The sequence below is a fragment of the Heliconius melpomene genome, chromosome 12 (genome assembly GCF_056956725.1).
Source record: "Heliconius melpomene rosina isolate 202511_hmr_F chromosome 12, ASM5695672v1, whole genome shotgun sequence".
NCBI classification, from domain to species: domain Eukaryota; kingdom Metazoa; phylum Arthropoda; class Insecta; order Lepidoptera; family Nymphalidae; genus Heliconius; species Heliconius melpomene.
Genome location: NC_140400.1, coordinates 643,658 through 662,125, shown reverse-complemented (window position 1 = coordinate 662,125; position 18,468 = coordinate 643,658). Strand labels below are relative to the sequence as shown.

Sequence of the window (18,468 nt, the reverse complement as noted above, 5' to 3'; positions counted from 1 at the left end):
TTTTAGTTGAGTTCAACTCTGTTCTTTAATAGTTGTCTTTAGGATTACTGTTGCTATTAATAATTCCCTTTTAGACATTGATTCAATCTTATGAGTAATCTTTTGGCTAAGCAAACAGAAAATATTTTAAATTAATATAAAATTTCAAAGGTCTTTTATTATTATTACATTTTGAACATAATAGACATATCATTTTAATATTTATAAGATTTTTTTGTTACTTTGTCCTTGTATGAAAAATGTAATAAGTTATTTAAGTGCCTATTATGAGTTAATTTTGTTGTATGGATGTGAATTAGATGATTTTTGTGTTTTAGACAGACCATTTATTTTACACACATTTTTTATTACTATTCTAAAAGTGGCCTCAAACTATTCCCGACTGCTAAGGGAGGGTTATGGTTTTCGCGCGTATCTTACATTTATGTAATATTCTTTATTACCTCACATCTACACAAGAATTTTAACAAGGTATCATAATTATCATTACCGTAATACTAACAAAAATAATACAATGACGTTTATTAAAACCTATAAGTTATTGTTCAACCAATTAAGTCTTTACCAGATACCTTGCAAAATTTTAAGGGATCCCATCTTTTAATCCTAATAAACTATTCGGCTTGTTTTTTTTTCTTTTTACTTTTATGCAGGGCGGGGCTTTTGTTTTTAAAATATTTGTTTTTATAACGGCAACAGATATACAGCCTCTGAAAAAATTTCAATTGTCTAACTATTACGGTTCATGAGATACAGCCCGATGACAGACGGACGCAGTCAGCAATCTCGGTAATAAAGTAGCGTTTTACTCTTTGGGTACGGAACCATAAAAATATATGTATCTATAATTTATATTTTCATGTTTCCTCTAAAATTATTTTTATTCCAATTATTTGTCTTTATAGCTAATTTATTTTTTTAAATTATTTTAATATAAAATCCCGCTCAGTACTATCGCTTACAGTAATTTTAAAATGTTTTTACAGTTAAGCCGCTTCGATGGCGTCCCAAATTTTGGGTACTTGTAAAAAGCCTTATTCTTAATTCCACCCAAATATTGTTTTAAATATTCCATGTTTAGACAACATATGCATATGTATGTATTTCAGCTTTTGCCAGGCTGTTTAAATATAGAATGCCTTTCTCGTTAGGTCGCCTTTGCCATTCGCCAGTGTTTTCAGTCGTCCTTGGTGCGCGCACGTGTGCAAGTTATCGCGGAATTTTCAATTAACTTTGTTTTTTTTTAATATATATTTAAAATAACACAACTATAGATAAGTTTATGTAAATACTTAGTGGAACTATTTGGTTCACAATTCTATCAAAATCAACTTGGTGTTCGATTTGCGTAAGCGAAATTGAAAGTATGGTCGTGATTTTTTTTGTTTATTTAATTAATGGATTAGAAAAAAAAGAACAAATACATGAAATATAAATAATATGCATTAATCTTAAATATTGTTTTCTTTCGTTTCGTACAGAATTATATAGTTTGGCATTAATTATCATCTATTTTTATTCTTGTTCTTTGAAATTAGTTTGCTTGTTTTTTATCATTCTGTTTTATATAACTATTCAATTTTTAATTAACTTTAACGTCTGTCACGTCAAAAGTACTGATTAAAAATTAGTAGATAATATTTTTGGGCTATTTAAAAGTATCTATTTGATTGATATATATAGATACACTTTCAAAAATCTATATAATATCCGATATAGGGCCACGTGTTGATTTAAAATAGGATCTAATTTTAAACTTTATTCTTTCTTAATTCATTCGTACATCGAGAAATAATGATTTATTTAGCCCATCGTATCTAATAGGTTTAAAAACTTTAATAATATTTATCTAATCGAATTAGCCTAATTAGTTAAAATTGACTACCACGGGACATTTACATACATACAAATACATACATATTATGTCTACTATTTTTCTTAGCTTCACGCTGTATCCCGCACATAGCAGGGTAGCTAGTAGGAACCTGGTGTTAAAACACTTCGTTCCCATTAATGTGTTACCGTACCGTACCTTACTTTCTGTCGAATAGCCTCTCTATCAGAGCGAGGAATAGAGGAGAGAGAGGATACAACATTACATTTTCTCGAGTGAAAATATATTATATTATTTAAAACTTATATTAATTACGCTATATTATTTAAAACCTAAATTTAATACCTAAATATCGGCCATCCCAGTCACCGCTCCGAGAAAGGGATAAAATCGATATCACTTTGCCTATAGATTAAATTTATCATAGGAATTACAAGAGAGCTTTTAAATAACTTTTGCATTATAACTTTGTTTTGTTTATTATGTACTTAGTATTTGTTTTCAAAATAATGATTCAACTTTTAATTTTATTTTCGCTTCACGCCGTATTTCGTACAAAGCAGGGTGGGCAGAGGGAACCTGGAAACACGCCTTAAGACACGCCAACTTTTTGCCAAATTTTGGAGGCACAGCGCTTTGAATGATAAAACAGAAAACTATTCCTTCTTGAAGTAATAGAATTTTATTTTTAGACACATACTGTATGTGGCTTTAAAATACATAGGTACATACATTAACATTTTTATATAAACAATGTACATACACAAACTTGGCATGTCACTTGGCTAAGGTTAGGGAGCATTAGAGAGGATTAATCACTAAGCACTAAGAGAAAATATATATTTTGAGATTTTACATGTTATTCCACATTGGGCGTTAGAGAATATCTCTAGATGCGCCCATGCCCATAATAAAATTATTTTGTTCTTCAGTCAGTTCGAATATCACGTACTAATTTAGGCTCACCTATTTAACTAACCTGAAAACCTAGTTATACAAGCAATGTCACACACTCGAAATAGGCTGACATTTACCGAACGTTGTGAACACAGTGTCGTGACATCCACGAGATAAATTGACTTGAATACAGTTACGCAAGATATACCTATATATTATAGGGGAATAGGGAATAGCCACCCTCGAGACGGTGATGTTTAATTAATAAATATGTTTTATATCTAAAAGTATATTTAAGAGTGTAGCCTGCGCCTGTTAAATGAGTGTAGGGACTCCAGTCAATTTAAAATTATGATATATATAATATGTGTGTATGTTCGCGGTGTAATCCATATTTATTTATTTATTCTTAACATTTTGGTAATAGATCATTCAAAAAACACAAATTCATATTTAAGATATTCTATATCCAACTTTGTCCGTTTTACAGGTACAATATATTAGTCTTTAAAGTAATGTGACCTTAGGCCTAATCGCGTTAAAAAAATATAAAAGAATAGTATCTTTTATCCTTTTAACGCGATCAGACAACTAAACACTGAAATTTCCAGTCGTTCCGACAATATTGGTGGCGTCTGTCACCTGTAATAAAGCTCGAGCTTCTCACCCTTCAACACGATAGGTACACGAACCATGAATCCATGGATTGCTCAAAAAAATTGAAATTGGAAATTGAAAGTATCTTTTATTGTTGTTTTAAACTACTAGAAAAAATTTGAAAATAATTATTAAAACCATACTTCTAAGTAGTTTAGAAGAGCTGTAAAATATTTGTATTTTTTCGATTTCGATACCTACCTAGAGACCATCGCCGTTTCTTCTCTTTTTTAACTTAGTAGATATTTTTGGAAATTAATTTTATTGGTAATCCAAGCGTAGACATATTTAAATGACACGATTATGTCACAAGTACGACCACAGATTACGTTGCGGTTTCCTTTATACGATATTCCCATCATATCCTTTTCTCAATTCAAACCATAAATCCATATATTGTATATTGAAGGGTTTACGGTTCACGTATTTAAAATTCTAGCCTCATCTGGACTGTCTTGTTCGATTATACTATGAAATGATTTAAAAGATGTTTAATTTTCTTACACAAATGTCTTATAAAAACTTGTTATTCATGTGAAAATGATCCACAACATAAACAGAGCATAGAATCAATGAAGCATGTCAACGTTATCTATAACTATAGTATTATGCCGTGGCGCGCCTCACCTTATCTACGGATATAAAATGTACTTAGACCATATTAAAAATATATATGAACACGGAATTTAAAGTATGGGTTTTGTTTACAAGAATAGTTAGTTATAACATAGTGGCATATTACATACTCACATTCCTCTTTCCAACACATGGTTTAAATTAGGCGAATATAGTTCAAGGCCAGTTGTGGTGCGACTGTAAACGCGACATATTGTGGTTCGGTTCCCACTTGAGGACCCGATTCTCATTTTTATAATTTAATATTTCCTCGCTTCTTATGTTGAATTCCAGCACTGAACACGCAATGCCTCTAGAATTAAAATGGGGAACTAAAGTGTCTAATGGGAACGAAGTGTCTTGACACCAGGTCCACCCTGCTATGTGCGGGATATAAATAAGTGCAAAGCAAAAAGATATAATTCGAGATATTCTGATCTTATTTTTTGCCTAATATTAAATTTAACTACTTTATTTAATTATTATTTACATAATATAAGTGAACATACAGGCATTGTAATTATCTGTAGGCGAATGTTCTGTTATTCTTTTCACCTACTTTCATAAATTCAAAGTTACATGTTTATATATTTTTTTATAATGTCACAGTTTAACTAATTATTTATATTGTTTGTTAAACGAAGTTTTAAATTTTAATTTGTCACATTTTCCGCTTTTGGTGGCGGCAATTTATTCTCATATCTCCACATTTTCAGAGAGATGTCTACACTAGATGCCGATGTCTAATGCTTCACTTTATTATTATAATCAGAGCGAAAGATAGAAATTTTAAGCTAAAACGTCATTCTTTTTAGAAATCATATTCACAGAGAAAATTGTATGAATTATAAATTATTGACTAATATACATTGATATAATATATCTTTATAATCATATTAAAATCGTAGTTTGCAACTGTAGTAGTTGACGTCTGTACGCTTACGTGTAGATACGTTATCTTAGCTACTAGCTAGTGCTCACGCGAACGTCACAGTGCGGACACTGTCTTGACATTTCAAATTATTATTTAATAAACATATTGTATATTATTGCTATGTGTAACATAAACGTGCGATATTCATTAGTGATTTGTGTAAATAAATATAGTGAATATTGATGATTTATCATATAAATGTATATTTTATTTACTGCATTTTTTTTTGTAAGTTATTATTATTTTCGTTTGTTATGTTCGGTGTTTCTTTTTATAATTAAAGAATGAAATATAAGGAAAATATTATCATATTACTTTTTGTGGGACTTATATTATTTGTGTTAATTATATTTACGATGATATTATATATTGTTAAGCCTAATATTGAGAAATAACAAACAACTTTAAAATACTAAATGACATAGAAAATAAATGTTACAAAATTACATAGGCAGATGCAATTGATGATTTTAAAATATATCTATTGTTTAATCATAGAAATAAATCTTTACGTATATTCATTCCATAACTATATTTCAATTGACCTTGTTGCAATTAATATTGAGGAAATAATAATAATAATTACTAAGAGAAGCAATTAAAATATTGTTACATAAATATTCAAATAATATCTAAGTATGAGTATAAATATGAAATCACGCTGTCGTGACACATCATATTAGATTGGATTCGATTTCCACTTGAGGGATGTTCATCGATATTTTGATTTCCTTCCTCTGGTAAGAAGACAATCTGCGGCGTTGAGTCCCGTCACTCAAACCCGTCAATCAAATGCTTGAAAATTTAGTGGAAAGTCAGGAAAGGAGTGGCGGAGGAAAGAGTTTCCTCTGCCAATCCTAGAGGTATCTTCGTGTTGTCATTGTATCCCGCACCCTATGTGCGTGACACAACGTGAAACTACCTTTATTTTGCTATATTATAAAGAAGAAATCTCTGGTCCTATGTCTCTAAAATTAAGACAGGTTTTATCTAAATATTTCAATTTTAAAAGTATCATTTATAAAAATAAATTTGTTTTCTCATTAATAAACAATTACTAAGATCGTTTATTTTTTCTTCCTGATAAGAACTTATTATGTGAGTTTTTAAACATACGTCATTAAATACGATTATTTTTTGTGTGTTATCTATATTTTATTTGAGGAGTTAACCAATTTTGTCTAAGCCAATAACTTCTTTTGCATACCGGAAGGGTATGTTGCGATACAAGTTACTTTTGTCTTAGAAATACAAAGATCGAGAAGAAAAAGAAGAAAGATCCTTGAGGAACTGCTTATACTTACTTATATTTATGGTATTTTAAAATTTATAAGCATATCTATATATTTTTATATAGTTATAGTGGTAGATTTCTTGACAAATATAAACATTATCTTATAAAGAGCAAACTATTTTAAATAATTTGATATAAAAAAATATTTTCATATAAGTATGAATTTAGGAAAAGTTTTAAGTTAATGAGCTGTTTGAAAATTATACTGAATAAACAGTAAAAATAGTAATTTAATATTTTGAAGCACATAAATATTAATCACACCACTATTATTAATACTTTATTCTAAGCAAAAGCTAATACAGCGATAGGTTGAAAAGGATGTATATTTTTAGAACTATATAAATAAAGCTCATATATTTTTCCATAGCGTCCAAACCCAAAGTAATTACCGTTTTCCTGTTATCCATCATCTATTAAAGTTTTTGTCCATTTCAAATACGTTATATTTATATACGGACGCTTTGTTGAATTAAGTGGGTGGAATAATTAAAATGGCAATAATTAACATTTTAATAGCATTTCCAAGACTTTTACTAGTGCTTCGTTAATAATAAACAAATATAAATACCTACCTATCTCTGTGGATTTTTAAGAGTTGAATTCATCAATAGCGATAGTGATTGCGAAACAGTTTTTATGCAAAACTTCATTCTAAGAATTAATTAGTCTATTAAGAAACCTGATTTCGCTTAAAAATATTTGTAAAAAATACATATCAAATATTAAATTAAATAAAACACCAAACAACCTTAGAGAATAGCAAATCTGCGACATATTCATCGATTACTAGTTTTAAAATAAAATTCAAACTTTACTTAAAGCAACGATTAAACGACGATGAAAATATTTTTCGCCGTTAAAACTATAATGTTAATGTTTTATCGATGTCCTTAAAATAATTATATTGAATGCTATGTAACTAAAGTGTTGAGTGAGTGAACAAATGATAGCAATGCGTAAAATTGCTCATCGGACATGCTTCTTCATCAGCCGCACTGTGTATTTGACGTGTGAGTGTCATTTTTTTTTTCTTTAAAATATTTTTTTTAATAGATAGAACCACCATGGGCAGTCGTGGGATGCACAAGCGTTGTAGGCACGATTCCCACTTGTGGGAATGAGATATTTAATATCCTAGCTCTGGTAACGAGGTAAGGCGCTGCGTTGAGTTCCGCCATTGATTATATAATGCATCCAGAATTCCGCGGAAAATGGGGAAGTGAAGTGTTATAATGGGAGTGTCTTCACACTAGGCTCCCACGCTCTCCCTACTCTTCTTAATTTTTGTATATCAATAGGTACTGTTAAATTCAGTCAATTTCAGTTCAATTGAGAAATGTATTAGTTTATAAAAAACAAACTACTAAAAAATATTAAAATAATACATTATACAAAAAGTCTATTGCTTTATCGGTCATTAATCATACTGCAGTGATTATCGCTTTCTATTTAGTTGACATTTGATCTTAAAACAACTCTTAAGATATGAAGAAGTTATCTATCTTTATATATGAAGCATTTTACAAAATGATAAACTTTTAGTAACAGTGTGACAAATTACCTCGTTATCCTCTTTTTGTCCCAACTCAAATGTTCCTGGACTAGATTGGGAAAGTTGGTTTCAAAATAACAAAATAACAATGTTTCGAAAATAATATACGCTATATAATTTCAAGTTATACATAAACTACTTATAGTCGATTGTACTTATCTTGGTTGTGTTGAAATTAAGAAACAAAGAATCTGAGTATAAACTCAACAGCTGAGTACAAACTCCATAGTAAGTTCAAAACGAGTAAGGGACTCGCTTAATAAATCTCTCCTCCTCCTCCTCTCTCTCTATCTCTTCTCTTTTTACGTCACACGTCATTAGTTGTAGAGAGAGAGAGAATTATTAACCACGCGATATGCGATTAATACATGAAGATTTTATTTAGATTTCATTTTTTTACTGTATCAGTTGTATCAAAATGTTATATATTTTATTGCCAACAAAATGCCACATGATAAAATGCTTCGATCATAGATTATTCTTATAAATAAAATTATTTATAAGCCAGATATATTGTCTGTAGTAGAGCATTATATAATATTCGTATAGTGTTACATTACAAGAACGAGAAGCATGTTTTCTACATTTTCCCGCATCTTTCGTATTTTTCAGAGTAAGCAGATACATATTTTAATAACTTTCGGTTTGGGTAAAACAGATATTGTGACATTGATATTAAATTGCCTTTAAAATCCAACCTAGAAACTAATTATAGTTATTTACAAGTTAAACACAACCTTACCAAATTGCTTTAATTAATTTTCAACTATTTTACAAACGTTTTGCCTTTCTTTACAGGTTGTTGCGGATGCTGTTCCGCACTTCGTCCGCGTTACAAGCGTTTAGTTGACAACATATTTCCCGCTTCGCCACAAGATGGCCTCGTCAAGTCTAACATGGAGAAACTCACCTTTTACTCCCTCTCGAGTCCAGAAAAACTCGACAGGATCGGAGAATACCTGTTTCAAAAAGCATCGAGGGATATATATCGTAGGAGACATGGGTGAGTTGATCGCTTCTTTGATAAACCTACTTAATTAAAGAAAAAGCCGACGATATACGATACGATATATAATAATATCACTGGATTGACGAGATAGCAGAATGATAAGATATCCAAGAAGTAAACTACTTCTCTTCTATTTATAGTGGTTTATCAATATGATCGCAGAATTAGTAGGTATTTTATAAATTATACATTACCAGATGAATGATCAATTCAGAATGGGATAGTATATAAAATTATTTTGATTTTATTCTAATATTGTATCGTAACAGTGACAGTTAACCTTCTCATTAGTACCATACTACCGTATACACACTCATGATAAAGTTATCTCAAGTGTTGTAACACGAATTGATAAGTTTAAAACTTTGTTGTAGAGTCACTCAGAGTACGTAGTAGATATTGAAGTTAAACCATTCAAAAAGCCTAAGTTAGAATAAAAAGTATATATAAATCTAATAATCAGAGGTCAGCCACCTTACACGAAACCACTAAAATAATAATCTAACCCAATATTTTTATTTTATATCTTATCTTAAATATTTTAAGTAATAAACAGAACAATTGGTTACAAAAAACCCCCGCCCCGCCCTCCTCTATTTCTTTCTGTGGGTACTTTGTTAAAATTAACCGTGGTCGATAACATTTAAAATTTTATAATTTAAATGAAACGCCGCCTTCTGTTTTATTTTAATTTCCCATTTAGGTACTGGTCTTAACTTAAAGTAAATATTATTTTTTTTATGCGTAAATTATTATTTATCCCACAAAACGATATAATTATGTGAAATTAATTGTTAATTGAGTAAATATATATTTTCAGTTTCGTAATAATAGCCATGGAGGCAATGGACCAGCTGCTCCTCGCGTGTCACTCGCAAACACTAAATCTTTTCGTGGAAAGCTTCCTCAAGATGGTACAGAAACTTCTAGAATCTACTGATCCGCAGTTACAGATATTGGCAACGCAGAGCGTAAGTACACTCATACATAAGATTTTGTAACATTTCGGAAATGATTATGTATTAAAAAATCAGGCACACATTTAGAATGGCATAGGCAGAGGTAACCTGGGAATCTAGTCGTGAGATATTCCGTTTCCATTAATACTACGTTCCCTCGAATTCTGGAGGCAGTGGTGGAATTCAACGTCGCGCTTTTTCTCGTTACCAGCGCGAGGAAATGATAATATTAAATATTTAATTTCTTCGATTGTGAATCGAATCCACAACGTGGCGCGTTTATAGTTACAAGCATGTGCCCTTTTACTACGACCGACCTCCTAAAATACGCAAAAAATAATATATTTTTACAAGCTTTTTTTCCTTTTCAGTTTGTTCGTTTCGCAAATATAGAGGAGGACACGCCGTCCTACCACCGCCGTTACGATTTCTTCGTATCGAAGTTCTCGGCGATGTGTCACAGCAACCACGGCGATACTCAGTCGAGGGATAGCATACGACTTGCCGGGATTCAAGGATTGCAGGTAATGCACCCCCCATTAGTGTAAAGTGCGTCCTTCATGTTAGGTATGTCTTTCACGGACTTGTAGCCGCACTCCATCGACAGACTCTTGTGATAGTGACGAGATATGCATGAGATTGTGTTTAGTCTGTTTGCTCTTGTCAATGTATGATTGTTTATAAGCATATACGCTACATAGGATGGAATCTAATGAGGTTGTGGGTTTGATTAATATGAGGGATTTTCATTTATACAAATACGAGCTATTGTTTGTTGAGTATCGTAACTCAACGCCGCGCTTCCCTGGTTAACAGAACAAAGAAATGATAGTAAATATTACATTCCCCTGCATGAGAATGCAACCCACAACCGTCTACAGCCACACGCTTGTGCCCCTGCGCCTTATGGTCGCCTTATGGCTTTAAATATCTTTTTCAGGGCGTCATAAGAAAAACAGTGTCAGACGACCTCGTGGAGAACATATGGGAGGCGCAGCACATGGACAAGATAGTGCCGTCGCTCCTTTACAACATGCAGGTAGGTAGGTCGGTGCCGGTTCTCTATGTTTCGCTGTTGATAGAGAAAGATAGATGTATATGAGATGATGTGCTATTAGTTAGAATATAACATGAAGTTACTTATAGTGGATTGGAGTGGTCGTGAAACTGTAGATGTCTATGCATATTTATTTTAGAATTTATTTTCTTCTTTTTCTTCCTTCAGAGTGGATATGCGCAAAAGTTCGAAGAATCTAACAATAGGGCGGCCATTATATAATTAAATTATGAATTAGGATGTAATTTTGTATGTATAATAAATAATGCGGTATTGTGTGCATTAATTGAGTTTTTATTTATAAGTTACATAAAGTAATATCTTACAAAAAAAACGCCGGTAATTGTGTGCAATATAATTGCATCTTAATTGATAACAGTAATTTTAAATTTTATACAAAATGATTGAACGTTACTTTTGATGTTTATCTTTCTTTTTTTTTATACAAAAAATCCCTACTTGTATATTAAATGTATTGTATGTATAATTTATATATCATTCGTCTAATCAGTTTTTAAGGCATTTTCCCTTAACTAGCGGAACTCAAGGCCGCGTTTTGCTTACAAAGTGATATGTTATTTTATTCCTAATCGTTTGTTTATATAACAGACAGCAGAAAAATACGAAACGCTATCCTGCCTAGAATCAGAAACCCGCGACGGTGAAGAAGAGCCGCCACGGCTGGCTGAGGCTTGTTTGCGTGAATTAGTGGGAAGGGCTTCCTTTGGACATATACGTAGTGTTTTACGACCTGTGCTGACGTAAGTATGTTTGTTATAAAACTAGGTTTATATTTCACTTCCCCCAATAAGGACGGATCGAACCCACTATCATCACGTTTACAGCCTTTTAACTGAGGCCCTTGTGGCACTGCAGATAAACGCGACCGTACAAGCGTTAAGTTTGAAACCTTGAAATAAATCTTTTAATTAACATTTCCTCGGTTTGCTAAAAAGGCAAAGTACGGCGTTATGTTCTGCCACTCAACACGCAATGTCTCGAAAATTCAGCGATGTATGGGGATCGGAGTATCTTAATGCTAGGTTCCCTCTATCCTGATATATGTTGTATACATTTTTACTAACTTATATATATTTTTTCTACTTATTGAATGAATTAAATGCTTTCAGTTTCAATTATATTTTCATAAGCATTTTGTAACAATAGATTTTTTTTTCAGACACTTCGATCGTCATGAATTATGGGTGCCGAACGATTTCGCTGTACATACTTTTAAAATCATTATGTTTTCTATTCAAGTAAGTTTTTTTTTCTATGTAATATTTTATAATGTGTCGTCTTTTACAACTTCACAGTTTATACAGCATGGCAAGGTAGGCAGTGGTATTTTAATTTCTGCCTTGACTACGTTAAGTTACCCCAGACCTTCATATTTTGTAGATCAAATTAAAAGTCCCACCACGCTGAATAAATTTTACAAAGACAGTATGTCGATAACTATAATAGCTTGGCGGGGCTGTTACAATTTCCTTATCAGGGTCACCATGTACTTCAGATCTTCGATGTTCCTACATTTGATAGTTTTCACTTTATGTGAGTATTAAACCCTACCCATGTGCCAAATTTCTGCTCTTTAGGTCTATGGGAAGTGCTTAATCTATTTTGTTGATCAGTGAGTGAGTATGTGAGTCAGTATCGAAATAGTGAAACTATGGTTTCGCGTAACTTCGGTAATATATGACCTACAAGTTTGAAATTTTAAGGTTCACCAGAACCTTAAAATTTCAATATGTGTAAAGCTTACTAGAAAACTATAAGTTAAAATCACCAAATCTATCCAGGGTTTCAGAACAGGATACTACGGCAGTGCTTTCCCTTGCGCTCGACTTGGCAGATATTTCATTATTCTAAATGAAAATAAAACCCGCAGCCGTCGCGTTTACAGTACGTTTACGCACGTTACGTATTTTTAATATAATTAAAATATGTTTTATACAATAAAGTATAGTTTTAAAGTTCGGCCTCATATGGAGTGTTGTTCTTATCTCCGGGCTGGCGCATCCCAGTATGAGCTTCAATCATTTAATCGCATACAATATAGAGCCGTTTCGTTGGGGACCCAATGATCTGTGAACGGCTTGACACTTGTCCTTTCCACAACAAAATATATTAGATTAAGATTTCAGGACCAGTTCATTGTACACTCGAAAAGAAATTAAAATAACTAAATTGAGAGCGTCCACGACTCGTGATATCCGCAGGCGCAGTACTCATACAGCGTGGTGGAGGCTCTGATGCAGCACCTGGACGTGTGCGCGGGCTCCGACGCGCGATTGCGCGTGCGCGTCAGAGCGGCGCGCGCGCACGTGCTCAGCAACATCGTGGCTATCGCGGCTGGCGACAGTGTGGGTGAGTGACGTGCATACACGAACACAGAAGCGCACACACACGCGTGCGAGGACGGCGCGTGTGCACGTTTACGTTACGTTATTGCTATCTATTTATAACTGCGTCACACGTAATAAACACAGTATGGATAAACATCGTGAAATGAAAAAAAAAAATACTACGTGTAAACTGTCGGCGTTTTTTAATTATTTTGTTTAGATATGGCTTTGAAATATTTTTCCCTATATGCTGCTCCTGTAAAAGGCGACACTTCCATCCTTTGAATAAATATCAAAAACCATCCATCCATGATTAGACCGCATCAATTACTTTTCTGTCTTCTTTTTATTAAAAAAACTTTTTCATATTACCTTACAAATAATAGCAAATATCACATATGTCTTTATATTACGTTACAGGTCCTTCTGTATTGGAAATTATAAATAATTTGCTGACTAACCTGAGAACATCAGTAGCGCGAGATTCTGAGGTAATATGCCTAACATCATACATTAAAAAAAATTAAAGACTTTGTTTAATTTGACTGGAGAAGTGACTTACTTAGTTGGTCTAGTGATTATTCCTTCCCCATAAAATATGAAGTATATACGTATACAGTATATATACATATATCTAATATTAAAAAAAAACAATTCACAGAAAGAGTCCGACGAACGTCTCTACCAAGAAGCTCTAATAAATGCTTTGGGCGAGTTCGCGGACCATTTACCGGATTTCCAAAAGATTGACATAATGATGTTCATAGTGAGCAAGATACCGGCGTCCCGCGGGAAGTCCACTAAGGCGGATGCCATGTTACAGAGTATACTGCTTAAATCATTACTTAAGGTTGGTATTATAAACCAAAAATGTAGGACTTTATCAGAAATGTTTATTTTGTGGGTAATCGGCTGTGATAGCGGTGTCCTTCGACTTTTTTGTATTACCAGGAATTCTAAAGAGTTCAAATTTGAGATAAGATCTCTTAAATGCCTACCTAGGCCGGTTGTTAGTGGAGATGAATCTTTTCAGCGCTTTTTCCAAGGTCTCAAGTTTGTCGGCATTGAGGGCACCGCCTGGAGGAGGAATAGGCATGTGATTTATTCGTATCTTGTTGCGTAGTTGAGTGATTCTCCTTCCAGTAGTATAGTTTGCCTGGATATAACTGGTTACCTACATGCCCCTGATCGCTAACTGTTGCTTAAGGTCACAATTTTATTTTAATACTTGTTCGTAACTCATGAAAAAACAGCAGTATGTCCTGTTGCGTTCATCCGAACCGTTCTTTCGTATAATTCCGACAGCATAACCTGTACTTCTTTAATAATTATCCTACAGGTGGGAACAACGTATAAAACAACAGAACTGAGCAAGGCCTTCCCAGCCGCCTTCCTCGAGGCGCTGCTCCGTCTGGCGGGGGGCGCGGGGGGCGGCGGGGGAGTGGGGGACGCGGGGGCGCGCGCGTTGCTGCAGCGCATCCTGCACACGCTACTGGACAGGCGCGGGAATGCGGTGCGCCTCGCTCTGCCTACGTTAGTATACAAATATTTAACATTTTTTAATTTTTTTTTTTCCCCACTTAAGATAGAAAAATAAATTGCAACAATGATATATTATTTTACGGAGAAACTTAAAAACAGCAAAAAATTGACGTTGCCGTTATATAATTGATTTAAATATTTAATTTCAGCGTAGAATATGCAGAGCTCGGACTTGTAGTGGAGAAGTGTTCTCGTCCAGATCTGATCTTCATCAGCAAGCACGGATACGCTATATTCAGCTCGCTATATGATGGTAGGTAATAATAAGTTAACGCCTGGTTACTGGAACGCCGAAATAAAAACATTGAATATTTCATTCCATCGAGTGGGAATCGAACCCATAACCGTCGCGTTTACAGGCCTGTGCCCCTGCGCAAAGACTCATGTTTGTGTCCGTAATAAAAATAATAATGTATAGAAACTAGATAATCTCTGCATATGTTATAAATATATGATTAATAAATATATTTATATTTTTCTTATGATAACATAAGTAGAGGCCAGTCGTGGCGCACGTGGCGTACGATCCCCACTCGAGGAAATAGATTATTTATTTATTCTGGTGTATTTAGTTCCGCTGAATACACCAGAATAAATAAATAATGATACAAAGCGCGGTATTTAGTTCCGCTGAATAGCACGCAATGCCTCCAGAATAAGGCGGTAAATGGAGAACGAAGCCTGCTGTAAGTGTGTAACGAATACAGGTGAAGCTGATATATAAAAAATACTTTTATTATAATTTACAGGCCTACAACTAGAATCCAATACATCCGAGAACATAACTGCTATATACACTACTCTAGCATTGCTTTGCATAGAGCTGGCCTCTGAAGAAACTGTGTGTGACATGCTACAGGTTATACTGTCGTAAGTAATAGATTTAATTGATTTTTCGTAATAAGGATGTTTTTTTTAAATTTAAGTCTGAGTTAGAGAAAGTGTTGCGTTGGTTTTCATTATGTTCTTGAAATTAAAAACGTATGGCGACGAGTATGAAGCTTTGTCTTACTTTTTTTTCTCAATAAGAAATCAGATACTAAATTCGGAATCTTCATGCTGTATTCCCCATGCATGCTGTTTTGACAGGGTAGTCAGGGAACCTAACACATACCGTTCTGATCTTAACGCTTCGCTTTGTCTTATTTCGACGGGGAATCGAACCCGCAACCGTCTCGACAATGCCATCTCGGTCTTAATTACAATTGTTACCCATCAAATAAATAACTACTTCGTTCCTTCTACAGAATCCAACACTCGGCGATATCCAACCCGGTACTATCAACGGCGCAGCAGTGTCAGCTGCACGCGGTGTCTGTATCGTTGGCGGCGTTGGTGCCCCACGTGCTGCTGCTGCCGCGCCTCGCCGAGTATATAGCTCAGGTGGGTAATAGAAGAGCATGACAGATGAAGAGTACTAACATTTACGTGATGACGTTGACTGACGGAACTCACCGCCGCGTTGTATATGACATGTTGGGAGTTTTATTATGTAATAAGTATTAATATCCACTCCAAAGATTGTTAAGAAACTTTGACAGATTTATATTTAGAATTTTATGTTATCCGCCGATGTGGGTGGCAGTTTTTTTTATTTTTCAAAGAATCAACAAATTAAAATGTGACTTAAATTTCATTCACATTAAAAAAACATTTAATAATATTTATTCATGGATAACGTAATTTATATATTTTATAATTATAGATAATAGAAGCCCGTCGTGAAGAAGCTCCGCATCTGTTGCCGCCATTACTAGATGAATATGAAGATCTGACACCAGCAAAGATGCCGAATAAGTTACCGTATTTGATGATCGATCAAGTAAATATTTATTTTTTAATTAAGTATTTAGATAAAAAATCTGCGCAATTTGTATTCTCTTCTATATGAAATTGAAAATGTTGTTTTTTTTTACTTTTGAATGATTCGAAATGTACATCTTTAAAACAAGAAATGGATCTAGCAGGTTTAAACTCTAAGCCGAGCTCATGTTATTTATAAGTAGAAACGATGGCAATTTTTAATGTTTGGTTTATTTTTAATGTCAATTCTTCAGATCTTATATTATACATTGTGTTAAGCACGGTATAAGGAAAATGTATCAACTCTTTATCAACATATTGTGAGTACTGAATGTTGGCAAGTAAAATTCAATTGAAGGCTAGATTTCAGCACTTCAATATATTTATCTGTGTTTATTTTTAATATAATAGCAATGTTTTTGTGCAGATGGCACTTGGTGAATGCTTGAAGGCATGTGGCGTGGAAGCAGCGCGCCTGCAGGGCGCCTCCCCCTACAGCGCCGCCGCCGCGCTCGCGCACCGCCACAGCTGGGTCGAAGCCGGTACGTCATAGCGTACGCGTGCGTGCATCTGTACTGTACGCTTGCGTACATCTACAGTGTACGTGCATCCATACTGCACACGTCCGTGCATCTGTACTGTACGCGTGCTTGCATCTGTACTGTACGTGTGCGTGCATCTGTACAGTATATATATATATATATATATATATATATATATGTCCCCAGGTGCTGTGCAAGGGCGCGACAGCTTGGCAGACATAACGGCCGCCAACACGGAGCTCGACAGCGCCAACAGCTCGCCCGGGGTGCAACGTGTAAGTGTATTTATGTTTATGTTACTTTTGTATCTTATATAAAAACTGTTACTTACTCGCTCTCGAAATAATAAATATTTTTTATTTCCTCATTTTGGTGACAAGATAAAGGGCGGCATTGAGCTCCACTATTGCTATTGATACAATGCTTAGAAAATTCGGCGGTGCGTGAGGAACGGAATGTCTTAATACTAGGTTCCCTCTACCTACCTTTCTATATGCAGGATGCAGGATCCAGAAGTTCAAATTAAATTATACTGATGTTTTACCATGGATATATATATATATATATATATATATATATATATATATATATATATATATATAATGTATTATGTTGGAGTATTTAGGGGATTTTTTATTGTCTGATAAAAAAGAATCCCCCTAAACATTCAACGCCTGTGGTAATATATTAGTAAAAATAAAAATAAATCACGTTCACGCTGTATCGCGTACGCAGCAGGGTAGACAGAGGGAATTTTTGGAAGCATTGCGTGTTGAGGGGCGGAACTCAATGCCTTGCCAAAGCAAGAAATAAAAATATTATTTCCTCGAGTGTTAATCGAACCTATGTCGCTTTGTCGCTATGTCGCTTTTACAGGCGCACGCTTGTGCCCCTTCGCCGGGATTCTCGAATTCTCAGGATTAAATATATCTGAGGTCCTATAAAAAAAATAAAGTTATATTGCTTGCCATTAAGTTATTTAATGTCAATTAATCGTTAACTGCCGTCTGTAAGTATGGCCGTTATGTATACAAAAGTTGAATTTCCTGATTTCTTCCACAAATCCACAAATGCTTAAAAATAATTCATTCAAACAGCAAACTCAATATGATGACCTCGACGAAGAATACAGAATGTTTATAGAGAAATATAATTATAACTACCGTCCGTCCATGCATATGTTTGGAGCGTATGTAAATATATATTTATTTTGATTATTTATATTTTGAGTTAATACCGTGGTTGTAGGTTCGATTCCTATTGAGGAGAAATATCAACATTTATATATAAATTTCGTCAGTCATTTTAGAGAATTTTAAAAAGTGTTTAAAACAATTCATACATTTAATTTTGGCATTGAGATAACTAGTTACAACAATTTTGTAATAGGACAAGAATATTCAAATAATGTTGTTTTCTTTA

General features: G+C 33.8%; 1 protein-coding gene across 4 annotated transcripts in view; it reads left to right on the top strand.

Annotated features, from left to right (window-relative positions):
* The window catches only part of stmA (Protein EFR3 homolog stmA), a 28,373-nt gene that overhangs the window by 2,477 nt on the left and 7,428 nt on the right, over positions 1–18,468 (top strand). For 2 of the 4 annotated variants that reach the window (XM_085194486.1, XM_085194488.1), the window contains exons 2-17: positions 8,585–8,789; positions 9,616–9,766; positions 10,126–10,278; positions 10,695–10,793; positions 11,421–11,572; positions 11,992–12,070; positions 13,034–13,181; positions 13,580–13,650; positions 13,821–14,009; positions 14,499–14,692; positions 14,851–14,954; positions 15,451–15,571; positions 15,949–16,084; positions 16,407–16,523; positions 16,932–17,046; positions 17,233–17,321. In XM_085194486.1, coding sequence (XP_085050612.1) covers positions 8,585–8,789; positions 9,616–9,766; positions 10,126–10,278; positions 10,695–10,793; positions 11,421–11,572; positions 11,992–12,070; positions 13,034–13,181; positions 13,580–13,650; positions 13,821–14,009; positions 14,499–14,692; positions 14,851–14,954; positions 15,451–15,571; positions 15,949–16,084; positions 16,407–16,523; positions 16,932–17,046; positions 17,233–17,321 — 2,123 coding nt within the window. Of the gene's footprint in view, positions 1–7,059; positions 7,245–8,584; positions 8,790–9,615; positions 9,767–10,125; positions 10,279–10,694; positions 10,794–11,420; positions 11,573–11,991; positions 12,071–13,033; positions 13,182–13,579; positions 13,651–13,820; positions 14,010–14,498; positions 14,693–14,850; positions 14,955–15,450; positions 15,572–15,948; positions 16,085–16,406; positions 16,524–16,931; positions 17,047–17,232; positions 17,322–18,143; positions 18,240–18,468 lie in introns of those variants that run through there. The other 2 variants (XM_085194489.1, XM_085194487.1) reach the window with 2 other exon arrangements.